We start from the raw sequence: 27,291 nt of genomic DNA, 5'->3' as shown, positions 1-27,291 counted from the left end.
TCTCCCCTAGAAACATTCACATCCTGCCCCGGAGAAAAGCCACCTGCATCCCAGAGTCACGGCTGCCCCCTCCCGGGAACCTCCTGCTCAGCTCTGTCTGGTGAGCCCTGGCCATGGAGGCAGACAAGCGTGAATGGAAACACAACACGAGCCGGTGGCAAGCCAGGCAAGCGACCCCACCCCTCGGCAGCACACAACACAGAGTCACAGAACACCACGGATGACGGGCTTAGCCTGGTGCATCGGCCCGAATGCTAAGGAGAGCTTCAGTTTAAGGAAGATAAACCAAAATGACTTGCGGGAAGCCTGGGGCGATCAGGAGAGCGACTGGTTAAGCAAGTGATGGAGTCGGCACTGAGCCAGAAGCAATGGAATGGCCCGCTCCGAGACCCGGATCAGATCATCTTACGCTCCTCCTGGGCCGACAGCCCCGTGCTGACTTCTTCAGCACTTTGTAAAGCACGTTGATCAAAGGCTCATTATTTTTAATCTGTTCCAAACAAAAAGGCAAATACAACAAAATGTAACAGGTGAGACACCGAACGACACTTGAAGCAGCCAGAATTTGGGGAACTGGCCCAGGGGAAGCTGGAAGGAGGCCGTGGGCTGTGCTCTTAACCCAGTCTGAAACCTGGTAATGCTGGTCCCAGGGCAGCGCCTTCCCGACCCTCCCCGAGAAGGGACCTATTTGCTCGATGCCAAGGGCTCCGTGCACAGGCTGGCTGATGTGCAAGAGCCAACCTCAGTGCCTGCTTCCTTCCTGGCTCCGCTGCAGGGGCTGGGCAGCATCACAGAAGAGACCTTTGCTTCCCCTTTTTCCTCCCTCGTCACCCTTGGAGAGTGCAGGGTGGAGCGGCGCCTTCATGTATTTCCTGTCCAGACCCTCACCTCCACACCTGTGATGCATTTAAATTATTGCATCTTTTTTTTTTTTTTTTTTTTTTTATTTTTTGACAAGCAGAGTGGACAGTGAGAAAGACAGAAAGGGCTTCCTTTTTCCGTTGGTTCACCCCGCAGTGGCTGCTGTGGCTGGCACGCTGCAGCCGGCGCACCGCGCTGATCCAAAGCCAGGAGCCAGGTGCTTCTCCTGGTCTCCCATGCGGGTGCAGGGCCCAAGCACTTGGGCCATCCTCCACTGCACTCCCGGGCCACAGCAGAGAGCTGGCCTGGAAGAGGGGCAACCGGGACAGAATCCGGTGCCCCAACCGGGACTAGAACACAGGGTGCTGGCACTGCAGGCAGAGGATTAGCCAAGTGAGCCGCGGTGTCGGCCAAATTATTACATCTTACCAATGCTCTCGGATGCTTCCAGCTTCTGTCACATACCACCGTCTCCACCCTCTAGGACGGTGCATTTCAACCTTGACTGAATACCAGAGCCACCTGGGGTCCTTTCCAAAACACTGATGCCTGAGTCCCACTCGAAGACATCTTGCTATAAGTGGTCTGGGATGGAACCTGGGCATCAGGGTTCTTAGAAGCCCCTGTGTTTCTAACATGTGCCAGGAGTGAGAGCAGCTGCTCCAAACAAAGGCCTTAAACTGTAGTGTGCATCAGAGTCACCTGGAGGGCTTGTTAATACCTAGATGTGCCGGGCCCCACCTCCGGAGGTTCTTACTGAGCAGGCCTGGGGTGAGACCCAAGATTTGCATTTCTTTTTTTTTTTCTTTAAAGATTTATTTTATTTGTTTGAAAGAGTTACAGAGAGAGGTAGAGACAGAGAGAAAGGTCTTCCATCCGCCGGTTCACTCCCCAGATGGCCACAAGGGCCGGAGCTGTACCGATCCGAAGCCAGAAGCTACGAGACTCTTCCTGGTCTCCCATGCAGGTGCAGGGGCTCAAGGACTTGGGCCATCTTCTACTGCTATCCCAGACCACAGCAGAGAGCTGGATCGGAAGAGGAGCAGCCAGGACTAGAACCAGCGCCCATATGGGATGCCGGTGCTTCAGGCCAGAGCGTTAACCCGCTGCGCCACAGATTTGCATTTTTAATAAATTCTTAGTTATCACAGATGTTCCTGATTTGGGGACCACACTTTGAGAACCAAAACAATGGTTTTGTTTTTTAGATTTATTTGAAAAGCAGAGTTATAGAAACACAGAGAGAAAGAGAGAGAGAGAGAGAAAGAAATAAAATGTCTTCCATCTGTTGGTTCACTCTCCAAATGGCCTCAATGGCTGGGGTTAGCCATAAAGGAGCCAGAGGCCAGGAACTCCATTCAAGCCCCCCATGTAGGTGGCAGGGGCTCACTGACTTGGGCCATCTTCTGCTGCTTTCCCAGGTAAATTAGCAGGGAGCTGGATCAGAAGTGGAGCAGCTGGGACTCGAATCAGTGTCCATATAGGATGCCAATATTGCAGGGAGCAGCTTAACTGGCTATTTCATAAAGCCAGCCCTCAAAACAATGTTTTTAATCCTGGCTGCAGATTGGGGACAACTAAGGAGTTTGTTGTTTTCTAAGAGCAATATCTGAATATTATATTAAGTCACAGCCACTTAGCAGTAAAACTCAAGCATCTTTACTCATTTTAAAACACCCCCCCCCCCAAGTAGTTCTTCACGGTCAGGGTTAATCTCCACTCCAGAACAAGAGTCCTCCAATTTAGTGTGCAAAGAAGCACCCTAGCACTTGATAAAGATGCTAAACTCCAGGCACCAGAGGTTCTAATGCAATGGAACACTCCAGATTTGCATTTTTTTAAACTCGAGCTCCCATGTGATCCCATAGGAGGTGGGCATCCATATCACAAACTAAGTCACTCCCAGCTCCAGAAGCTGATGGTGGAGATAGACTCTGAACAGAGAAGTCTTGATCTCAGGTTCAAACCATCAGGAAGATTCCAGAGCCCAACAGACCTGGAGCCCCAGCAGGCACTGGCATCTCTGGGGATGACCACTACTTTACCCACCTACCAAGGCACCACCTGAGCGGCCACAGATGCCAACCTCCACTTCATGGTCCCAGGTGTGCTTCACAGCTATAGAAACACAGCTCAAGCTGTCAACAACAGTGAGCCCCTAACCCCATTCTTCTGACCCTGCTGGGGTGCGGGCTCTAAAGTGCAGAACTTCTGTGCTGGAAACACAGCATCATGAACACAACTTCAGGGTGGGCAAAGCACTGGCATGTGCAAAAAAGAAGGCAGCTGCAAAGGCAGACGCCGGTTCAAATCCTCATTGTGCAACTTTGCAGAAGTCCCTTAACTTCTCTGATACTTGGGCCCCTGGTCTGTAAGACAGGGATAATGATTTCCATTACTCAGGGCTGCTGGGAGGATTCAAGAAGACAAATGAATGTCAAGGGCCAAACGCCACTAGGCAGGAACAGAAGCCTAGTGAGTCCATGTGGAGCCCTTTTCACACCGGCAGCACCAAAGAAAATGCCAGAGAAGCAAACATTTCCCAACACACACATTAGTCAGGGCATCTTTGAAGAGAATGGTGGGTGCCTTGGCGTGACTGCTAGGCACCATGGCAGGAATGCTCCTTGGCAGAGAAGTTCTGTAGGGGGAGGCAAGCTCCACACTGACTCTGGCAGCAGAGCCTCAGCGGACCAGAGAGATGGACTCTGGATCCTTAAGACCTTGGCCTTTGGGACAGGGACATGGGGGATCCTAAGCCAACAAGGCAAGTGAAAGGGTCAGCAGGTCAGAAGCCAGACAGGAAAATGATCCTTCCTCAGAGAGGCTTATCTTGTGCCCCAAGGACCTATCACTCACCCCACTCAATGTCATCTGCCTCAGTGGTACCCAGAGACAGGGAGTTCACCACATCCAGAGTCCTGTCAGAAAAGCCTTTCTCCAGATCCAGCATTTTGACATAGCAGGTTAAGCTGCCACCTGCAACATCTGCATCCCATATGGGCGCCGGTTTGATTCCCGGCTACTCTGCTTCCAACCCAGCTCCCTGCTAATGTACCTGGAAAGCAGCAGCAGATGGCCCAAGTGCTGGGGCTCCTGCATCCATGTGAGAGACCCAGAAGAAGTTCTTGTCTCCTGGCTTCAGACTGGCTCAGTCCTAGCTGTTGCGGCCATCTGGGGAGTGAGCCAGTGGATGGAAGACAACCTCTCCGTGCCCCACCCCCAGTAACTCTTTCAAACAAACAAATCTTAAAAAACAAACAAACAAACAAACAAAAGGTCTTTCTCCCTCTAAAGTGAAAGCACTCTGGGGTGGCAGCCATCCACTTGCCTTAATGTCCCCATGGGCCTAACACAGCAGAGCTCGACACAGCTGTCTCTCCTGGATTGTCCCTGCCTCCTTCACCCACCCTGCACTGGAGCTGTGCTACCTGCGTTGGGTTTCCTTATTCCCCACAATCTCTTTTCTCCTTAGGAAACTCTTCCTCTCAGGCACGGGGATGCTGGGAAGGAAAGGAGGCATCTCTGTCCTGCAGGAGAGGAGGCTGGCACACCCAAGGAAGGAGAACGGTAACAATGTAGCCTGAGCCCCCAGGACTCAGCTACTGGCAACAAGAACCGGCATGCTCCCCTTCGACTTGGCAAGTTGATTTGGGTTGTGGATATTTGCAAACAAAAGCATCCCACCTAACACTCCAAAGGATGGTTCTACAAGCCCTCAACACCTCTCCCCCAATTCTAGCCCTTCCCTGGTCTGGAGCCTGCAGTGGGACACCCATGTGGGAAGCCTACACCTCAGCTGGGTCTGAGCAGGGCAGAGCAGGCCTCCTGCCTCTCTCCAAGGGAGGCCCAGGAGTGCCGGCCTCACCGGCAGCCACGTCAGACCGAGGACACACATACACACACACACACACACACACACAGCATCTTTGCCCATGTGCAATGCAGGAGTGCCAGTCTGCGTGGGGGCCCCGCATGCCAGCATGGTTCCTTCAGAGGGCCAGTTCTTTTGCAGGAGCTTAACAACTGAAGCAGCAGCTCCAACACCAGGGGAATTTTGCGGACGACACAGCTACTTGCTGTGACAAACGAGGACAACTTCCACAAAACCCAGTCACAAGGTGGCGTTCTGATCGCACCGGGTACCTTGCTAGTCAAACGCAGCTCACCTGCCTCCACCCCACCAGGCACGTTTCTGGGCAAATGACCCAAGCACGGCTCCGTAACAAACCGCACAGGTTTGAATCCACAGTCGTGGAAGCAACCCTTTAAGGTGATAAAGCACGTGAGCTTTGGAGTCACCCAAATACCACCCTGGACCTGCTTACGTGGCCCTGGACGGTAATTCAGCTCCCCGAGCCTCGGTCAGGGTAAAGATGACAGCACGGCCTCCCTTGCAGGGCCAGCGTAAGGGCAGCGGAACACAGCGAGCAGCACACGTTCCACCCCCACTGTTTTGAAGCTTTGCTGGAGTCAGGACACACACAGGGGCCCCTCGTCCTGCTCTGCTCTCCTCAGCCTCTGTTTCTCCCTAGTCCCTCAGAACTCAAATTCGACATTTCTAAAATAAACCTGAGGGGGGTTGTGTCGTCACATTCAAGCAGGAAGAAGACAGATCTTTCCTCCTGCTCCGGCTTAGGCGCTACAGTTAAGTCCTCACTGCACCGTGTACCGCTGTGGGACACCTGTGCTGCTGGGGCCCGGGTATGCTGCGGCTGCACATGGGCCAGCTGCTGACTGCCGGGCCCCAGGACTGGGGTGAAAAGGGCTGGGCAGGCAGCACCAGGATGGGCTGTTGGGGACCCAAGGATGGGGACATGGGGCTGCATGCGACAGGGGCTGGGGTTCTTCTCTCCATGGGGACGAGGAGCACTTGCCTGTCCCAGCAGGATGCAGGATGGTGGGCTGGGCCACAGAGCCACATCTGAGCACTTTGAGTCCTGTGGTCTTGCCATCTTACTCACTTGCACTGTGTGACTTCACTGCTGTGTAAACTAGAAATCATCCTGGCCTTGAGATAACTCTCTTTATCTACCTCATGTCCTGTCTGATTTTTTGCTTACCGAGCCTTCTTTCACAAAGTCCAAGATGCAATCAGGGGCCTACGTGACCTGTCTCCACCTCCCCTCCCAGGCCCTAGCCACACCACTGCTCCCTCCCTTTAACCTCTACCAAACCCACCTTTCTGGCTCTTCAGGGCTTGACCCCCATGCCTCCTCCTCCCAGAAGCCAGCCCAGTATTCTCACCCACACTGCTTCCAATCATCCCTGTTCTGGGAGCTGAGCCAAACAGGTCTTTGCACAGTCACTGACACACTTCTGTCATTCGGGGCTGCTGTCTGACCCAACCGGGGCTGTGGGGGAGTTTCTGAAGACCAGGGAGCCTCAATGTTTCTCTTGCATCTTCCTGGGTCTCTGTAGTGCTGGGGACACTGCCAAGAGCTCAACAGATAACCCAAGTGAGCTGGTTGATTCAAACCAAAAGCCCTGATTTTGCCTCTACCCTGGGAGACCACCCCCCCCACCCCCATCTGCTGCCTTAGGTCCTAATGCTCATAGCTCTGCTTCCTGGTAGCGGGATGAGATCCTTGCGTACGTGGGGCTTCAAGGAGCCCCCGGGCCCCTCCCTCCCTCTCGTACCCACTGTGGGTCAGAGGTCACATTCCTTCGGGCCGGCTCATGGCTCAGGCACAGGGGTTGTCCTTTACCATGAGTGCTTGCAGACTGCCGTGGGCAGGGTACAGCCGCAGCTCCCCTTGGGACAGAACGCCTCTCACTGCCACAGGAGGCTTCTGGGCACTCTTTGTGCTTCGAAGGCTGTTTTTGATCCTAGGGCCTTATGACCTTGGTGGGGTACCCAGGGTTCCTCTCCTGGGACCTAAACAGAGGTAGGAAGGCCACCGATGGGCCTCAAAGCCACGTGATTCCACGTGGACCTTGCTCCCTAAGCAACAGCATCAGAGTCTACCAAGTCACTGTGGCTGAACACATACACGGATGGCTGCCTGCAAACCAGACACGTGCCCCGCCCCCACGGGAGGCCCCTAAAACAGAACCGGTCATTTTTAGAAGCATCTTTTGGTTCTGACCCAGGGAAGGAAGAGTTCGAGTTCATGTACGCTCCTCTTGGAAGCCAGAGACCTCACAGCAAAATCCACAAGGAACTGGAAAGGAGAGTTTGAGGTTGTAAGAAGCAAAACTGCTCTGATTCAGAATGGCTTCATCCGGGAGCCAGCTCCAATCAGGCCTGGCTGGCCTTGGTGACACTCCCAGACAGGCCAGTGTCCGAGGAAGGCAGGACCCCCAACACCACTCACCTTTAGATCCAGGTACTCCAGGTCTTTCTTCAGCTGGAGGTAGGTATCGTCAGCCTTCAAAATGAAGCAGGAAAAAGGGGGAAAGTGGTCATGAACATCCAAGGTTTCCTAACTCAGGGCTTCGTGTATGAGTCACTAATACTGCACAGCTTTGGGGACAAAGGACCACAGCAGACCAACACACCGGGGGGCCATGGAGGAAGCACAAACGTCTTGGTGCAGCTCAGAGCCCTCTGTAGCACAGCCGATCCTGCAGGTCACTGTGGGGAAGCCAGCTGGGCCCCTCATCAGCTGGGGCGAGGGGTGGGTGGGGAGGACCCCACTGCAGGGCTGGGGCAGCTATGCAGCTATGCAGCTGAGGCAGAAGCTGGGCTCCTGAGACAGAATGAGGTCTACCCGGAAGCACACATGCCACGCTTGGGCTACTGTCCCCTCAGTCACTCCTGCTCCACCATCAGAGGGGATCGCTTCTCGTGCATCAAGTTAGAAGACCTGACTGGGGTGGATGGGACCAGGAAGATCAGCTGGGCGACCCAAAAGGTCATAGTGTGACCTTGGGTTCCAGCAGCTGCTGGAGGGTTCCTGGAAATCTGGGCTTTTTTGGTCAGCATGGAGCCAGTGTGGCTGTGTCAGGAGCTACTTGAGAAGTCCAGGGTCAGACCTATCTGTTGCAGCCGCCCGGTCAAGTTCTTCCCGTGTCACTCACTACCGGCAACAGTGAAAACCATGGAAGCCTTTGATTTTCCAGAACTCCTGCTCTCCTGTGGAGTAGGTCACAGATGCTGGGAGACACAGGGAGGGGCTGCCCAAGTGTAAGGCCCAGACACCACTTCCTCAGTGGACAAAGGGGTCTCCCAGCCAAGCCAGATAGAGCAGGGAAGGGTGGTCCTTGTTAGTAGCTCTGATGCAAACTAATCCCACAGTCCAGCCCTGGGGGCAGTGCAGGCTGCACTTTTAGGCATCAGAGGGCTTGCAGATCCATCATTAGGGACACTGGTAGCTTGCAAGGCCTGACTTCTGTCCTTAAATGGTCCCCCAACCCATTCCAATGTCCCCAATGAGCCCAGTCCCTCCACACTTTGCATAGGAGTAAGAAGCACAGAGCCAAGGGATGTTTCGAGAAATCACCCAAGTTCACAGCTTTTGGTTTGTGCACCTGTCCTCTTTTCCTGAATACACGTCCCGAGTCCCTCAGGTCTCACTAAAACAGGACAGGGAAGGAAGTGGCAGTCCTGTCACCCTCCTCATGTGTCCCTGCCTATCTCTGTGCCACCCGGAGGGGCCAGTTCATGGGGCTGGACCTCCCCTACCTGAGGACAACAACCTCACTAGGGCTTCAGATTCTTTGTGCTGTCTGAGGTGTCCTGGACAGCACCGCCCCACTGGTCCCCTGGGAGCCTGTCCATGAAGTCCGATGTCCTGGCCATGGCCGAGAACACTGGACACAGGTTCCTCCAGCCTGAGGGCCTTTGGCTGAGGGAACCCAGGCAAGCAGCCTCCCCTTCCCAGATGTGTGCCCTGTGTATGCTAATGGCCCCCACCCTACCTACCCCTTCCCAGGTTCCTGTGAGACAAGAAGTCCTTTGTCAGCCAGCAGTGCACTCTCCAAAAAAAGGCAGCACCTGCATTCCCCCTCCAGGATGCCCTGCACGTGTCCTCAGCATCCCAGGAGAGCCCACAGTGGCCACAGGCCTGACAGCTGGCAAAGCCGCTTGGACGTGACCACACAACCAGCCTGGCAGTCATGACATACACACAGAGAAGCCACAGGCCAGGTCTCCCACACCCCATGCAGCCCCTCCCCGGCAACCCAAGGGGTGGCACAGCCACCACCACACAGCATCTGGCAGTAGCAGCCAGAAGCAAACAGGCAGGGCATGAGGGCAGGAGCCAGGAAGCGACTATAGACCAGAGTGCAGGACGAGGGAACACGGGCCAACATGTCACTCCCTGCCCCGGGCCCGAGAGCCCACCAGCGCTGACCTGGCAGGAGGGAAAGGTCAGCTGGTGCTGCAGTAGCTGGCCCACGGCGAAATTCCGCACGCTGGCCAACTTGGCCTGGTGCCGCCGTAGCCGGGTGAGAAGCAGCGAGAGCTCCTCCAGCTGCAGGTGTGTAGACACATCGGGAAGACACCAGTCACGGCGGGGGCACAACGGCACAGGTGCACGCCTCACCCCACACCGCTCAGCGGCGGCTGCATTCACTCCGTCATGAGGACAAATAAAGGGGCTGGCAGCAAAGAAGCTGCCCGAGGTCGTTTGTGTCAGGGAAGCAGCCGCCAGCAGTGCGGCCTCAACCAGACTGCAGCTTTGAAGATGGTTAACTCATCCAAGAAAGGACGGAAGCAGAAAGGAGACAGACCAGGGGGAGAAATGCAAAAATACTGCTGGCAGAATTCTACTTGAAAGAGAAAACCAGCCCAGCATTCTGCTGCACCACCCCCTGCCCCCATGGAAGGACCTGGTGCCAGCTGGTGACCCTTCTCTGAGCTTCGGCTTCCTGTGCTGTAAGAGAGGTTGACAGCTGCCCTGTGGACTGTATCTGCCCCGCCCAGGGGGAGGGAAAACCCAATGAGCTAGGATCCTGTAGGGTGTCCCACGTGGGCCACCTGAAGGAGGTGATGAGGAACCGCTTACATACCGATTTCCCGTGTAAACTGGGAGCGCTGACGGTGTGGGTCATGTAACCCATGGAGGGCATGGAGCGCCGGTCCAAGTGAGTGGAGTTCTGCAGACAACAAGACAGGAGGTCACACCGAGCGCCAGGCTGGGGCCAGAGCTCAGCCTACTCACTCCCAGGGCAGCCACCACCACATGCCATGTTCTCAGCCTCAGGCTCCTATCTGTACAACAGGGACCTGCCCTTCCTCCCTGGGTTATACCACAATAAACTGCACAAGCCCCTTAGAAAGTTAAGACTCAGGTTGGGTGGGGCTGGCATTGTGGTACAGTGGGTGAGGCTGCTGCCTGCGATGCTGACATCCCATATGGGTCCTGGCTCATGTCCTGGCTGCTCCACTTCCAATCCAGCTCCCTGTTAATGCTCCTGGGAAAAGTGGCAGAAGATGGCTCAAGTGCTAGGGCCCCTGCACCTATGTGGGAGACCTGGAGGAAGCTACTGGCTATTGACTCCTGGCTCCAGCCTGGTCCAGCACTGGCTGTTGCAGCCATCTGGGGAATGAACCAGTGGAGGAGAGATCTCTGTCTCTCCCTTGCTCTATGTAACTCTCCCTTTCCAATAAGCAAGAAAAATATTTTCAAAAAGACTTAAATTGAGTTGATGATTGAAATCTCTTCCTGCCTTCCAAGCTGCAAGTGTGCAGACTTCTAATTGTGTGACCCTGTGCAAGGTACTTTGTTTCTCAACAACTCAGAGCTCCCATCTGTGAAATGGGTGTAATCATGGAACTACATCATAGGGTTGGGAAAAGAACTGAAGTCAAACCATTAGAACTGCACCTGGCACCTAAAAGTACTGCTGAAATGTTAGCAGCCATTATTGCTCCAAATTGCACAAATCTGTGTTCAAAAGGTGAGGCTCTGGGTGCCTTGATGTGGGTCCCAGGAGCCTGGCAGAGCTTCCCGAGCCTCACCTTGGTGGGGTGCCCCCGTGCCTTCCTGGGAGAACCACCAAGAGAGATGTCCACACTCCTCCTCTGGTCCGGTGGCTTCACGGTGACCCTCTCTGCTGGTGTGTGTGGCCTCCGGGGCGGAAAGACCCTTGGGGGTCCTGGGGGAGGGATGTCCGAGGGCGAAGGAGGGACGGAGATGGAGCGGGGCACCTCCAGCATGCTCCTGCTCCGGCCCTGGTCACTGAACTCCGGGGAGCCAGCACAGATGGGCGCCGTGGGGCTGCCGTGCCGGAACTGCTGGCGCTGCTGCCACTCGTACAGCTGCCACACGGTGCCATCCCGGTGCGCCCGGCGCTCCTCGCTGGACATCTTCAGGTGGCTGGCTCGGTCCTGGGCATACTTGTAGTCACTGGGCAGGTTGCGGGGAGGTGGCGAGGAGCTCCCCGAGGGGTGCCGGGTGCTCTTGGGAAGAGTCTGGTAGCTTTCCGGGAAGGACAGGGACTGGCTAGGGCCCTGCCGCGGCAGCGTCTGATCCAAAGGCAGGCTGGGGAGAGAGGGGATGGACGAGTCAGGCCACCAAGCCAGGGATCAGCCAGGCCTTGGTGGACTCAGCGTGATCAATGCACAAAGCTGGCCATGGTGGGGAGTCCCATCAAAGCCCAGAATGATCCAGGCAGTGCCTAGGGCCACAGCCGCTTCCCCTTTCTGCAGAAGACCCCAAAACCCCTTTTCTCTGGCAGTCCCTGTGCTGGGACGACCTGGCTGCCCCCTACCCATCACCTTCCAGGCCCTGTGATTACCCCACCCTGCTCCCACCAGTCGTGAGCTCCTCCAAGGGATGAGCACATTGCTGGGAAAGCATTACCCCCATGGCCCCTTGCCTGGAATGCGAGCACCAAGCACCAGAGGTTCTTACAGACCTCTCCTTCGTCTACTACTCCGGTCCAGAGACTGACCGACTGCCTGCCCAGACAGCTCTGAGTCCCTGCAAACTCATTTTCACCCTGTCCACCGACCACTGCTCTGATCCTACCACTCTCTTGCTCCAGACCTTCTTGCCTTCCAGCCGCTTATGCAATAAAATCCAGTCCTGTCCAGCTCTCGTCCTCAACTCATGGTTGCCACCCTGCTGTTTTCTTACTGCTACTCCCTCCATGGCCAGGACGAGGCTGGGGCAAGCCAGGCACCCAGGGCTCAGATCTAAGGGTGTCCCCACCTCGGGTGCATCCTTCCATTTGCCGGAGCCTGAGGGTGAGCCTCACCCCAGTCCTGGCCCAGCCTCCTCCACACCCAGGCAACTTCTCATGGTGGGAAAGCAGAGGTAGGTCATCTGACCCAAGTGTGAATCCACCCTGCCACTCACTGGGTGTGTGGCCCCAGGTGCTTATCTGACTGCTGAGCCTAGGCTTCCTCACCTGTAATGTGAGTACAGATTTCCTGCCTCCCACGGCTGTTCTGAGAAATAAGTGAGACCAGCAAGGGAATGCAGCCTCCATGTCTGATCCACGGAAGGTCCTTCACCAACAGGTGCGCCTCCCGCTCCCATCTTAGCCTCATAACTTTGCTCTTTCCTCCTCCGACCTGTATGGGCTGCCCTCATCCCATTCACCCAAATCTCACTCATTCTCCAGGACAACGACCACGGGGGCCTTGCGCAATCCCACAGTCCCCGGAGCTCCTGTTAGGCTTCACTATGGTTCGTGTACTGTCTGTAACTTTCCCAAGGTCCTCTACGGAGGTGACCTTTTCGCACCTGTGAGATATCTCTTCTTCGACCATGCTGAAAATTCCTGGAGCACAGGAACTGTCTCACACTCTGTGGCACTGTCCAGGTTAAGAAGGACCAGACACACAGCTAGTCTTCAATAAGCACTCCAGCACGCATAAACTGGATCTGACTTTAAAGAAACGACCACCGGCTAGCCACCTGACTTTCTGAGATCAAAGAAAAACTGTGCAAGGGATGAAGCACGGAGTTTTAATAAACTACACTGGTCTAACTTGACAGAGTGCATAATGCATAAAGAGAACAGGTTTTAGAGTAAGACAGATATGAGTTCAAATCCTGACTTTACTTATCAATTTCCCCCAACAAATTATGCAGTGCTTAGCATGTGCCAGACGCTGTCCTAAGTCAGTACTATTCAAGGTGTGGTCAGTGGACCAGCAGCAGCAGCACCTGGGAACTTGTTTAAAATGCAAGCTACTGAAATCACCCAGGCACAGAAAGGCAGATACTCTATGATCTCACTTATACATGCAATCCAAAGAAGTCAAATCTATATAAGCAGAACTCTGAATGGCAGTTACCAGAGCTGGAGGCGTGGCAGGGTCAGGGGAAGGGAAGATCAGTGGTCAAAGGCACAAAGTTGCAGTTAGACCACAGGAATATACTTTGGAGTCTCTGCCACAGCGTGGTGACTGCAGTTAATAATAATGCGTAGTATGTTTCAAAATTGCTAGTAATTGACTTTAAATGTTCTTACTATAAAAATAAGGGGTGAGGGCTTGGCACAGTGGTTAAGATGTTACTTGAGATGCCCACATGGTACACTGGAGTACCTGGTCCCAGTCCAGTTCCTTTGCTTCCAGTCCAGCTTCCTGCTAATGTGCACACCGGGAAGCAGCAGGTAATGGCTAAAGGACTGAGGTCCTTGCCACCCATGTGGGAGACCCGGATTGTGTCTGGGCTCTCGGCTTCAGTCCAGCTGCTGTGGGCTTTTGGGGAGTGAGTGAACCAGAGGATGGCAGACTGATTTCTCTGTGTTTGTGTGTGTGTGTGTGTGTGTGTGTGTGTGCCTTTAAAATAAACTGAAAATAATTTTAAGCATTTTTAAAGTAGGTGAGGGATTTGTTAATCAGCTTAATTTAATCACTCCACAATACATGCATATATGAAAATATCAAAACATTACAATTACTCTAGAAATAATTATGCATAATTATTTATCAATTAGAAATAAAATATTTTTGAGATGCAGGTTGTCAGTCCCACCGCAGACCTGCAGAGTCAGAAACCCTGTGGGTGGGCCCCAGGCTGCTGACATTTAAAAAAAATTTTTTTAATTTTTATTTATTTATTTGAAAGGCAGAGTTAGAGGGGGGAAGAAGGGGAGGGGGAAGGGGAATGAATCTTAAATTTGCTGGCTCACTCCCCAAATGGCCGCAATGGCCACGAATGGGCCAGGCTGAAGCCAGGATTCAGGAGCTTCTTCCAGTTCTCCCAAGTGGGTGCAGGGCCATCTTCCACTGCTTCCTAAGCACATTAGCAGGGAGCTAGATCGGAAGTGGAACAGCCAGAACTCAAGCCAGTGTCATATGGGATGCCTGTGCTGAAGGTGGCAGCTTCACCCACTATGCCACAGCGCCAGCCCTGGCCACCTGCATTTTAACAAAGCCCTTAGTGAGAATCCGAGGTGCCCCGAAGTCTGAGAAGTGCAACTCTAGCTGTTTTAAAATTCAACACTTTTTGGCTATCAGACCTTGGGTCACTTATGTTCCAAGTCTCACTTTCCTTACCATATAATGGGGATAGTAAGAACCACTTAAAAATTGTTGCAAGGATTAGAAACACTTGTCATGGGGTTGGTGCTGTGACATAGTGGGCTAAGCTGCTGTCTGCAGCGTTGGCCAGCATCCAATATGGGCTCCAGTTAAGTCCTGGCTGCTCCACTTCCAATCCAGCTCCCTACTAACATGCCTGAGAAATCAGTGGAAGATGGCCCAAGTGCTCAGGCTCCTGCACTCACATGGAAGACCCATTAGAAGCTCCTGGATCCTGGCTTCCATCTGGCCCAGCCCTGGCCACTGCAGCCATTTGGGGAGTGAACCTGCAGATGGAGGATCTCTGTCTCCCCCCCCCCCCCGACTTCTGTAACTCTTTCAGTCTTTTAAAATAAACAAAAACAAAAACAAAAACAAAAACAAACACCTGGCACTCAAATATTGTTGCTTTCGTCACCCTTCTTTTAATGATACCTTTGCAATAACAGGAGGGCATTTTCAGATCTCTTCCAACCAGACCTGTCCTGTCAAGCGGGTCGGCTTGCTACTAGGGGGCAGGGTTTGCTATCAGTTTCGCCAGGCTCACTGGAAATGTGTCTGAAGCAGGGGCAGTGCCTGAGCCCTCAGAGGAGGTGGCAGGGCCAGCACTTCCCGGGAGAAGGTCAGGATTTTTCCAGCCATTGTTCATTCTGCAGCAGCATAATGCAAGCTATGCAAAGTACATCTGAGCTGTGCTTCTACACCTACGCCCCTTACGTCTAGTCTGCAGCCCACTCGGTGTCTGGATGGTCACAGTGACCCCATTGGACAGTGCCCCAAAGGCCTTAGCTCATCTCTAACCTGGGCCCTCCACCTATGCACTGCCTGCCATTTAGAAGTGACACTAGGCTGGCACTCTGGCGTAGCAAGTTAAACCACAGCCTGCAATGCTGGCATTCCATAGGGGCACTGGTTGGAGTCTTGGCTGCTCCATTTCTGATTAAGCTCCCTGCTAATGTGCCTGGGAAAGCAACAGAAGATGACCCAAGTGCTTTGGCCCCTGCACCTACATGGGAGATCTGAAAGAAGCTCCTGGCTTCCGTCTGACCTAGCCCCAGCCGTCACAGCCACTTGGGGAGTGAACCAGAGGACAGAAGACCTCTCTCCTCCTCCCTCTCTCTCCCCGCAATGGCTACAGCTTTCTCCTAGCAGCTTTGCCCAACTGTAAACCCATTTGCTGCGCCCACCTCAGTTTTATCCAAAAAGGGGGTTCCAAGTCTCTGACCTTCACTCCCTGCTTGGTGGCCCTGGGCTACCCTGTCCTGAGAGGTACTAAACAGGACATTCTGATACAGCCACCTCAAACAAGGTCTTGTTAAATGTGACATCATTTTTTAGAATCAGTTACTTACGCGCAGAAGCTCCTCACCACACAGGACTGTCACTTGTCACTCTGTTCTTTATCACAGTCTTTGGATCCTCTAACCCTACCCTAGTCCGGCCACCCCCCCCCCCCTCCAGTGCCTTTTCATTTGCCCAGGAGGAAAGGTCTTCAAAAGTTCATGGAAAAAACTACGTGTGGATTTCTAAGATTTTTGTACCACAATAAACTTATCTTTTAACTCCATTTTCCTCCACGAACTTTTTGAAGTACTATCATGTGCCTTTTTTAAACACTGGAGGAAAGAAATGGTAGGCTCAAATTTATGAACAAGTTCTTAGAATATGGTAAAAGTCTAAGTGTATATCAATTTGTCTCCCACAAACCATATTCTTTCATTTTTTATTTAAAAAAATTTTTTTTCACACCACTGTAGTTCCTTCCATTGGTTCACCCCCCAAATGGTCACTACAGCCAGAGCTACGCCGATCCGAAGCCAAGAGCCAGGTGCTTCTTCGTGGTCTCCCATGCAGGTGCAGGGGCCCAAACACTTGGGCCATCCTCCACTGCCCTCCTGGGCCACAGCAGATAGCTGGACTGGAAGAGGAGCAACTGGGACTAGAACCCGGTGCCCATATGGGATGCCAGCGCCACAGGCGGAGGATTAACCAAGTGAGCCATGGCGCCGGCCCCCCACAAACTATACAAGGGGTTAAGGATGTGAAATGTAATACAGATCTCTGAATATTTAAAGATTTATTCCCCAGGTGGGCACATAGTACAGGGACTAATCACTGCTTAGGAAGCCCACATCCCTTTTCATAGTGCCTGGGATAGAGTCCCCTCTCCCCTTTCAATCCAGCTTCCCACTAATGCCCAACCTGGGAGGCAGCAGGTGACAGCTCAGGTACTCGGGTATTCACGTGGGAGACCCGGATGGAGTTCTGAGCTCCTGGTTTCAGCCTGGCCCAGCCCTGGGTATTGTGGGCATTTGAGCAATAAACCAGTAGATGGAAGATCTCTCTGACTGGCTGGCTTTCAAATAAAATGAAAAAATGAAAAACATTTAAAAAGAACTTAAAGAATTCCCTGTGCTGTCTAAAGCCAATAGAGGATTATGTCCAAATGACCACCCTTGCAATGTGTTCTTAATATGTTCAGTTCAATGAGATTAGCATAGTCTTATTTATACACAAAGCACAGCTATCCATTTTTCTATATTTTGAGATTGAAAATGGGGGGGAGGGGAATGTCCCTTTATTAAGCCGTCGATCTATTTTATTTCTTATTGTAAGAAATTAAAAGTATATATATTTAGGGAAAAAATGCGGGAATGAAAGATGCAGATCTTTTAAGATGAAAGATCAGAGACATGGCAAACACTCTGCTCAGAGACTGACAGCACTTTCTTCTCTATGTTCTGCCTTCAATTCTTCATTTGTATTCACTTTTTAGCCCACTGAGATCTGCTTCCACTCCTCGTCTGGAATTCCCCTAGCTATGTATTCAATGACCTCCCAGCCAATGAACTGTATATGCCTACAGACTTGATGTCAGCAGAACGCCCACCCACACCCCCGGGAAAGTCCAACACCCGCCGCATCCCCATCCCCTCCTATCTCCTTGTTGACGTCTCCCCCTTTAGCTCCTTAATGCACTGACCCCCCACTCCCAAATGCAAGCCACTGTGAACAACACAGGTTTGCAGGCTGCCAGAAATGGTTGTGTAGAGAAGCAACGACGTATAATCACATATCAGCTGCCCAGTTTTTGCAATCCTTTCTGTACTTCTACCACACAAAGTATTATCAGCTATGCCATCTTTCCAGTTTCTTCCCCTCTGGTTTCTCTGCCTCCTACCTGATTTCAACATTCTGGCTGTATTCAGGTTTGTCCGAGTCAGCACAGCAAGAAGCTCAAAGCAAGAAAAGACTTCTGCCACTGAGCGAAAGGCCAGCAGGGACTCCAAGGTTCTGAATTTTCCTTTGGAGGTGTCCACCTTGGCAGGTGCCCCACCGAGGGAGAAGTCTTTGCTTGCAGACCCTTGCACTGCTGACTGAAGTCCTCCTAACCGCACCTCTCCCTCCTTCATCTCCTGCTCAGCCTCCAGCATGGAGATTTTGCTTCTGCCTGATCCTTGGCCTGGGGTTTCCCAGGTCTTGGTCTTCGGCTGCTTTTCACCCTGAGCTGGATGGAGATTCCCAACCCTGGCCACACATGAGGATCATCAAGGGAGGAGGGGTGATGGAGGATGCACTTCTTAGAAACACTAATATCTGGACTGCAGCCCAGCCCAGTGAACTGGATTTCTGGGCATGGGACTTAGACCTCGGTCAATGTTAAGCCTCAGCAGGTGATTCCAGTGTGCAGCCAAGCCAGTTTCTCACTGTGGTTATACCCTGGAATTTCTGAGGGAGCTTGTCAAACACACAGATAAACACCTTGACCTCACCCCCAGACCGAAAAAATCAAAACCTCTAGGGTAGGACTGCAAATGACCAAATTGTGCAGTCCTGATTAAGAATCACAGCTCCACGGGTGGGTGTTGTGGCACAGCAGGTTAAGTGGCTTCGAACACCTGCATTCCACATCCAAGTGTCTGGTATGAGTCCCAGCTACTCTGCCTTTCTGATCCAGTTTCCTACTAATGTCCTGGGAGGCACAGATGATGTCCCAAGTACTTGAGTTCCTGTCCACATGTGGGAGACCAGGATGGAGTTCCTGGCTCCTGACCTCAGCCAGGCCCAGCCTTGGCTGTTGTGAGTATTTGGAGAGTGCACGGAAGAGATCTCTCTCTCTCACTCTACCTTTCAAGTATATAAATAATCTTTTTTTTTTTTTTTTTTAAATCACAGCTCTGGAGAGGTGTTCAGTTTAGTGATTAAGATGCATGCATCTCACTTGGGAGTGCCAGGATTTAATACCAGCTGTGGCTCCTGACTCTGGCTTCCTGCTACTGTAGCCCCTAGGAGGCAGTGGTGATGGCTCAAGTAATCGGGTTCCTGCCACTCATGTGGGAGACCTGGATTGAGCTCCCAGCTTCACCTCTACCCCCAACTGTTGTGGACAAGAGCTTGCTGTCTTAATTAATTGATTCATAAAATTAGTAATAAGTGATTAATAAGTAATTAATAAGTGATTTATAAAATTATTGTTCTCAACTACTGCCAGGGCATCCATTGTGACCACCACTAGAGCACTGACTCCCAAATTCTCCTTCAGCTTGTACCCTGTAGCCTACAGGTGACCTTCACCTGGACATGCCACAGGTACCATGCTCCTCATCCAGCTCACTTCCCCCCATGGCTTACAGCAGGTGCATGGCACCATACCTCCCTACTAGCCAAGCCAAACCTAAATGCTAGCTCCAATACCACCTGAGACCCCTCCCCACTCAAATGTACAAAATGGAAAACCCAATTTCCTCCAATCCTGTTCCTTCCCCACCTCAACAAAATTCTGAGACTCTTCCCTGTCCCTCTCTTCCCTCATCCTGCACATCTAATCCACCAACAAACTTCATCACCTCAACCTCCAAAATGGACCTCAAACCTGTTCATTTCTATTTCTGCTGTCACCCTCCTGGACTGTGACAGCGGCCTCTTCCTTAGGCTCCCAATCTATTTATGAAATGTTCATCAGATCACATCACTTCCCAGCGGCTCCTCCTACTGCTTTTCCAAGGAGGATTCAAATCCCTTACTGGGGAGTATAAGGAGCTGCATGACCTCACTCCTGCCACCTTTCCCACCTCACTCAGCAGTAAGGTCATCTTGCCACCATCTGCCAGGCAGCCTACCTAGCCCCACACCATCAACAGCAGCCTCTCCCTGAAGTGTCCTTGGGCAAAAGATTCTGTTTTCAGTAAGACACAACATTTGAACAAACAGAACTGACACCTGGTCATTTCCAGAGTGGGTTGGGGAGGGGTTGCATCCACATCACAGAAAGCCTCCCCTTCTCCTGGTCTGCTCCACAACCATGCCAATCAGCCATGTAGGGTGTCTGCAATGCGATTTCACCACGTCCAGCTGGGCCAGATTAAAGAGGTTACGAAACCCACAGGTGCACACACCCCCAGGTTCCTGAAAACTGGCCCTGGCTATTCCCTGAGAAGCGCTGCTGCCTCCCGAGCCCACAGCTAGAAATCTGGGCCTTGCCAACAGGGAGCAAGAAGCGTGGCATTTTATAGCACATAATCAGCCTGTGGCACCAGAGCCAGGCCAGCCCCTGGGGAGGCTTCTGGATGCAGCAGATTCTGCTATCTCCTCTGCTCAGTGGCTTGTCTTGGATGCCTGAGGATGGCAAGAGGGATCTGCTACGTCTTCATAATGAAGAGACAAACAGTGGCTTCTGGGGACAACAGGAAGGCCGGTGACCCTGAGTTCTTCTTGTTCATTAATGTGTCCTAATTAATCCGAGGTTATCATAAAATACAGGCGATGCTTTGCAAACAGCAAGAGAGGCATGCCTGGCAAATAATTTAAAACCACTCCTTGAAGGGATGGGTACTAGGAAGTCCAATGTCAACAGGGCTGAAGAGTATCTCTGTGCCTGGGATTAACACACAGGTCCACGCACGGTATTCATGCTAGTTTATAGAAGTATTTCCTGGGTGCACAGAAGCAGTGCTCACTCCTGCTGGAGGTCTCAGGCACTCTCTCTGTGCCTCCAGGGCACCTCCTGTGCGCTTTGGAGGCCCACGCACCTGTGCCTGGACTTTGGCTCGGCCACTTTTCCATGTGCCCAGGGCAGGTTCCTGCAGCCTCTCTCTCTGGAAATGAGGACTATCACTCCCTCCTTGCAGGACCGTCACAGGGAGCTCTGAAGGTAACAGAGCTAATGAGTTGAAGGCCAGCAGTCTACCCAGCAGGTGCTAAGGGAACGACAGCTACTGTTACTACATTTGTGAGCGCAGTATCAGCAGCGATCCTCATCTGTTACTCACCTCCTGCTGTCCCCCTTCTGTGCCTTCGCCCAGGACTCCACCTGGGCCAGGCTGCTCTTCCTCTGGCTGTGCTTCTCAGGGTTGCCCCTGGAAGGAAAGGCCCGCTGGTAGCCGCCAGTCCCATTCTGCTCTCCCGGGCCGTAAGAGGTGGGCAGTGTGCCATTCTTCTCTGCCCGCTGGGGCTGTGCCTGCTGGCCTCTGGGGCCACTGGGCAGATCCACAAACAAGGCATCCTCGTCAGCAGGTGAATACGGGGACCTGGCCTTGCTCCTGTCTCGCTTGCTCTCCAGCGGGTCCCTCTGCGAACGGTACCGCTCTTCTTCCTGCTCCCGTCTCTCGAAGCCGAAGGAGTCGTCATGGGCACGGTGAGGGCAATCCCTTGTGTGTCCAGGACCCACGCGGCCACACTCTCGGCAGGACTCTGTGTGGTTGGCCTGGGGGACCGCCTGCCGCTCCACCTTCTCCACATCCCTGCAACAAGAGCACACACTCAGCCCACACCATGGCCAGGGCTCCCTGATGAGCACCCTTCTTGGTCACTCACCTCCAGGCCTCTGCACGAGCCACTCTTCTGTTGGGAACACTTTCCCTGCCCACCCTCACTTTGCCTGCCTACCTTCTTCTGGCTTAAGTGTCATCTCCTCCAGGAAGCCACCCTGATATATACCCCCAGTCTAGAATGATACCACATGCTGGCCATGTCGTCACACTGCTCACACTGAGACCCTCACTGCATGCTGACTCTTGCAGCTCCCAACTAGACCATGAGTTCTCAGGCCAAGGTGAACCTTGGCCCATCTGGAACGGCTGTCACCATGACTGGCAAGGGGAACCAGTGTGCACTCTATCAATACTGCTGAATCAAAGAATGAATCAATGAGACATGTGACATTCTCAGGAAGACCATGCCTGAGCTGTCTTCCCACTCAATGCCACTGTTCCTGTCTCCTCTATGTGTCCCTCTGTCTTCCTGGGGTTTGGACAGAAGGCTGCTGAGCCAAGGATCTCTCCTGCTAGTGTCTGGCACAGCCCAAAGTACAGTTGGCAGCACAACTGACAATCTTCAGAGAACAGGCACCTCTGTATACGACCACTTATCTATGTCCTCAGGGGACAGCTCCAGCAGAATAACATTGACCTCAAAGACTCCTGTGAAGTATTATTAGACGTTAGAAGGAAGTGGAGACATGGAGAAGACCAGTGAGCATACAGCTGGGACACAGTGGAGCTAGGGCTCAAACCCAGGCAGACCCCAGGGCCCATGTACTTCTGCTTCTCCGTGTGTGTGTGTGTGTGTGTGTGTGTGATAGAGGGAGGGAGGGAGGGAGGGAGGGAGAGAGACCATGCACTACACACATGCAAATCTAGGAACTCAAAAGGAGAAGGGGGTGTGTGGTCATAGGTCAGGATGTGAACTGAAGCTAGAAGAGGAGCTTTTGGGATGGAGCAGAGGGCTCGCTCCTCTTTCATGGCTGTGTCCCACTGTCACCTGCCTCTCTCCCTTAGGACAGGGTCCTGGTTTATCACTTTGCTCAGGGATGTAACAGTGGCTCCAAAAGCTTTGCAGAATTTATGTTGGAGGAGCAGGCGAACATACTCCATCCCACTTGGACCAGATACTTACCAGGAACCCTGAGATGAGGGATCATAAATCTTAGTCCTCACTGTGTATATACTTGAATATGCACAATCCCACCCATGCCTGTACTTCCTGGAAGTAAATTTAATAGGGCATGATAAATCTTTCTCTTCAGAGTAACACCAGCATTTACTACAAAACAAAACTTTAGAGGTAGACAAAAGAACAGTTGTCTCCTTGCCACCCTGTGGTTTTCTAGCCCCAAAGAGTTTGGGGCGGGGCTGGCGCTCTGGCATAGCAGATAAAGCAGCCGCCTGCAGTACCGGCATCCTGTATGGGCAACGGTTCGAGTCCTGGCCGTTCAACTTCTGATGCAGCTCTCTGCTATGGCCTCGGAAAGCAGTGGTAGATGGCCCAAGTGCTTGCACCCCTGTACCTATGTGGAAGACCTGGAAGAAGCTCCTGGCTTTGGATAAGCCCTGATCCACCCATCGTAGCCATTTGGAGAGTGAACCAGTGGATGGAAGACTCCTTTCTCTCTGCCTCTGCCTCTCTGTAATTTGACCTTTCAAATAAATAATTAATTCTTAAAATGAAAGACTTTGAGGCTAGGAACAGCTCATTCCCCTGGCTCCTGGCACTTTGTAAGAGGTGCCTCTGGCCAAGGTGTCCAGGTGGTAGCTGCAGGTAAGAAAGGTGATGGTGAGGCTCTACTCCTCCTCCTCATCTGAGTTAAACAATTAACTCACCAAGTTGTGACATCTAAGGCCATAAGGGGTTTCTAATTCTTATCCTATTTCCTTGCATCCCCCCAAAATTTAACACACAGCTTTTCAAATCAGTAGACTTATCACAAAAGAGGTCTGTGATGCTCAGTTTAGCACAATGGTGAGAAAGAATGAAGCACGCCAGGCCATCACAACTATAGGACCTGGCCATGCAGAGCACAAGTGATTAGCTAAGGTGACACAAGCCTTTCCCAAGAGAGCTGCTGTTCCCAAGCAGGTCACCACTATTGCTGTGAACACCTGGAACCAGTGACTGTTCAAAACACAGAGAACTGCGGACACTTGGCAACCATTCGAGCCATGTGTATCACTTTTTGAAAATGACAAACACAGAGAACACAGGGTTTAGAGCCCGCACTATCTGGATTCAAGAGCTGGCTCTTTCGCACATATGCTGGGTGTCTCTGGGCACTTGACCTCTCTAGTCTCAGGTTCCTCATCTGTGAAATGGAACAGCAGCCCCTGCCTCTTCGGGGTATTGTGAAGATTAAAGGAGATGAGGCCTGGGAAGAGCCCAGCACAGCGTCTGGCACACGGGATGCCCTCAGAGGCAAATGCCTTGATGATTCAACATCGATTCTTGGCCTTCTTTGTCCCAACATCTTCAAAGCAGCAATATATCTGCAAAAGTTTATATTTCCCACCCTCCCTTGTAGCTGGAGGTGACGATATGCCAGCCCTGGCCAACAACAGAGCAGAACTTGCTGGGTCAGGTCTTCCAGGAAAGCCTTTATAAGAAGGCAGGCTTACCTAACCCTTCTCTGCCTCCTGCCTGGATTGGCAGGTGACAAGAACGAGAATGAAAGTCACCTGCTAACACCTGAGTAGACAGCAATAAAACCACCCTGTCCAGGTCTCCGAGGGTAGCATGGAGCCACTGCACCAACCTGGATTCCCCACCTCTGGATCCTGTCACGTGACAAAACTAAAGCCCAACCTCCTTAGGCCACCTGAAGCTGAGCTATTTTATTATTAGCAACCAAATGCAGTCTCTAATTCACAGAAGGGACCGAGCTCTTCACTGGCTGGAATCGGGCCTCTCTAGTTTCTGCTTACCCCAGGGATGCCGTGTGTCTGCTTAGAGAAAATTCTTGCTTCCCCTCAAAGTGGGAAAAGCACACACCTCAAAAGAAAAGGATGCTTTCTTCTTATTCCTTTTCTTCACAAGAACTTGGAAGTAAAAAGATCTTGCCAAGCATTTATGCACTGATAATTATTTTATTCTGTCTCCAAACTTTTAATCTCACCCGGCAAGAAGGCATCGTATTTCCCTCTATCTTAATGCTAAACACACACACACACACACACACACACACAAACACCACATTGAATGATTCAAAGACTGAGGTGGGCAGAGGTATGAGAGCTTGTAGGGAGCTTGGTCATGTTGGCAGATGCAGCTCTTTGGCTGACCCCCCACCCCCGAAAATTCCCTCCCTACTCACTTCACCTAAATGACCACATTAATTGTCCAAGAACAAGAGCCAGGCCACTGATATTCTTGGCAAGCTCCATCTGAGCCCATCCAGGTGGCAGAAGGCCTATGAAAACAAAGCCTGAGTCCTGAGCACTGCCCCCAGTCTAAGGGGCAGGGTGGGCTCAAGACCTAAGCCCATCCTGGAAGCAATCGATAGACTGGTACCAAGGGCTGCAGATCTAGGGGCCCGAGGTAGCTGCAGAGCCCGCCGGTGGAAGGGCTTGCTCTCTTGGATTAGTTCCTCGTGCCCGAGGAAGGTGACAGCTGAAGAGAAACAGCCAGGAGTTGGTCTCATCTTTTCCCGAGGTCAACAGAGCAGCCCCCCTGGGACAGGGGTAACGATGCCGCTTCCTCTCATGCTCTGTCTGCTCTGCCCAAGTTAACAACACAGGGCCTGCCAGCTCTGATGGCAAACTCCGCTGTTTCTGGGCTGCCTTCCCCAAGGGGAGAGCTTGGCTGCAGAAGCAGTGGAGTAACCAGGCTGCCAAGCTGAGCTGCCTCTTGCTTCGGTAGAGTGGCTACTGGAAAAATTCCTTGTGAGCTGTACGGATCAACAAACCAGACCAAGAAGAGGGATGTTTAGTGGCTGCCAGGGGCCCCACTCCCCACCCCATTTTGTGCCTTCCTCATGGAGAAATCCTGTCTTGTTTCTGTCTGGGCAAGGTGGACCCCTGTAATGGTTCAGCCTAGCCAGTCTGAAGCTCTGGCACTTGTGAGTCTCATTCACTGTCCATGCCCCTAGGGCAGTCACAGCCTGGGTCATAGGCTTTTTTTTTTTTTTTTTTTTTTTAAATGGCCAATGCTTGTTTATTGTTGCCATGGGCTGGGGCCTACTGTGTGCAAGGAATTCGACACAGGCCATTTCTAATCCCTGCCACAATCCTGCAAGATGCAGACAGCTGAGCCTGGAGAGGCTGGGGTACTCACAAATGAGCGCCAGGCTCATTTACAATAAACTGTCTGTGACAAAGGACAGGGACAGTGAAAATGGCGGCGTCAGTCATCACTCACTGAGCACTTACTGAACACGAAGTCATGAGCTAAGCCCCATATTACCGTATTACCTCTTCTCATGATCACAGAACCCACAGATGTTATTACTCACGAGAGAGGAGCTCAGAGAGATGCACCAACTTGCCCTGGGTCACCCAACCAGTTCAGAAGCTGGACTCAGACCCTAGCTGATCCCACTCCACAGCCCTGTACCAGACTGAAAATGTATTTATAAATTATTTTCTCCTGTTGAGAGACAAAGAGGCTTGCGCAGCCTCACTTTGCCCAAGGTGGTCAGAGTGTGGAAGCCTAAATATTTAGCTCTCCAAAGACAGTGCAGATAGCCAAAATGACTGGGCCATTTCTGAGCACACTGATTCCCCACACACAAGTCTGACAAAGCCTTGATCATCCCAAGTCATTCTTTAAACAGCTCACATGGAGAGGTCTCACAGGTGTTTTCGTTCATCCGTTCTGCCACCTCTCTACCCAGCCAGCCAAATATCCATGCACCTATCCATTAATTGAACATCTATGTGCCAGGCACTGATACTTGAAACCTACAACAGTCTCACCTATCAATGAGCTAAAGTCTGGTGGGGGTGGCGGTGAGGAAGCATGTCAATCTAGCTTTAGAATGAAAGATCTATGGCAAAGGAAAGGAGGAAACGACATTCATGTAGCCAAGGCCTGCAGGCCATGCTGCAGTAGTCCTGGGGTGTGAGGGCTGGGGAAGAGGTGACCAAAGCTCAGAGGGATGCTGCAGCCTCAGGAGACGGACCTCTCTCTACACCCAGAGCCCACTGCAGTCTGTTCTCCATTCTGCTCACTTGGACTTGGCCACAATCTCACTCTTGCCTCAGAGCATTTGTTTGTGCCCTTCCTTCTTCCTGGAACACTTTTCCTAAAAGATTTGCATATCTGACTTGCTTGGGTCAATCAGGCCCCACCTCCACATTCTGCCCTTATAAAAGCCTTCCCGAGCTACCCCCAGGGGGCTACTGGGTTCCTTGGCCCCTCCCTTACCATCAGCCTGTTTTACTGCCTTCATGCATGGATGATAAAACTTAGCTTACTGATATATCTTTCCCCCGTTTATGATCTGTTTTCTCCTCTTTCCCCTCCAGCCTGCAAGGTGCATGAGACTTTGCTTCTCCCTCTGAACACTGCTGTGTTCTCAGCTTCTTTAACAGGGTTTGACCCACAAAATGACCTCAAAAATACTTGTAAAATAAAAGATGAAATAGATAAATGCATGTGCAAATGCACCAATTCAAGTTGCTGAAAGAAGCACCATGGGACTGGGGCATAGAAAATCGGAAACAAGGGCTGGTGTCGAGGCACAGTGGGTTAAGCTGCCACTTGCAACACCAGCAGCCCATCTATAGTGCTCGTTGCCCCCTATGGTGGGTGGTATTGGGTGGAGCCGTGCTGAAGCCAGAGGCAGTAGATGCAGGGGGCTCTCAGCTCTGCTCCTGGACCACAGGAACGAGGCTGGATGAGGCTGAAGGAGGCAGGAGCTGACGAGCAGGGACAGCACTGTAGGGAGCCTGGGCTGCCAACCACAACTCCCACTCTCGGGGCAGGGCATGTGCCAGCAAGGGAGAGAGCACCATCTGCTCCTGGGAGCCTCATTAGTAAAAGGATCCGGAGGACTAATGACAAAGCTGGAAGGGAGTAAAGAAAAAGAAGCCAGTAACGTTATCACACCAAACTATGGAAGCCAGCACATCTGACACAGCTATTGTGCCACATAAGCACGTCATAGGACACTTTAAAAACATGTGGAAGAGGCCGACATTGTGGCACAGCAGGTAAAGCCATTGCCTGTCATACCAGCATCCTATATGGGCACTGGTTTGTGCCCTGGCTGCTCCACTTTCCAATCCAGT

The 27,291-nt window shown here is 52.2% G+C and overlaps 1 protein-coding gene across 17 annotated transcripts in view; it reads right to left on the bottom strand.

Annotated features, from left to right (window-relative positions):
* Positions 1 to 27,291, bottom strand: part of PLEKHA7 (pleckstrin homology domain containing A7) — a 221,816-nt gene that overhangs the window by 23,617 nt on the left and 170,908 nt on the right. For 15 of the 17 annotated variants that reach the window (XM_070072882.1, XM_051833953.2, XM_051833954.2 and 12 more), the window contains 5 exons: positions 20,563 to 21,033; positions 10,772 to 11,294; positions 9,820 to 9,906; positions 7,179 to 7,232; positions 410 to 490 (listed from right to left, as the gene is read on the bottom strand). In XM_070072882.1, coding sequence (XP_069928983.1) covers positions 410 to 490; positions 7,179 to 7,232; positions 9,820 to 9,906; positions 10,772 to 11,294; positions 20,563 to 21,033 — 1,216 coding nt within the window. The remainder of the gene's footprint in view (positions 1 to 409; positions 491 to 7,178; positions 7,233 to 9,819; positions 9,907 to 10,771; positions 11,295 to 20,562; positions 21,034 to 27,291) is intronic. The other 2 variants (XM_051833955.2, XM_051833966.2) reach the window with 1 other exon arrangement.

The sequence above is a fragment of the Oryctolagus cuniculus genome, chromosome 1, assembly GCF_964237555.1.
Source record: "Oryctolagus cuniculus chromosome 1, mOryCun1.1, whole genome shotgun sequence".
NCBI lineage: Eukaryota > Metazoa > Chordata > Mammalia > Lagomorpha > Leporidae > Oryctolagus > Oryctolagus cuniculus.
The sequence above is the reverse complement of the archived record's forward strand: the minus strand, read 5'-3'. Positions and strand labels throughout refer to the sequence as shown.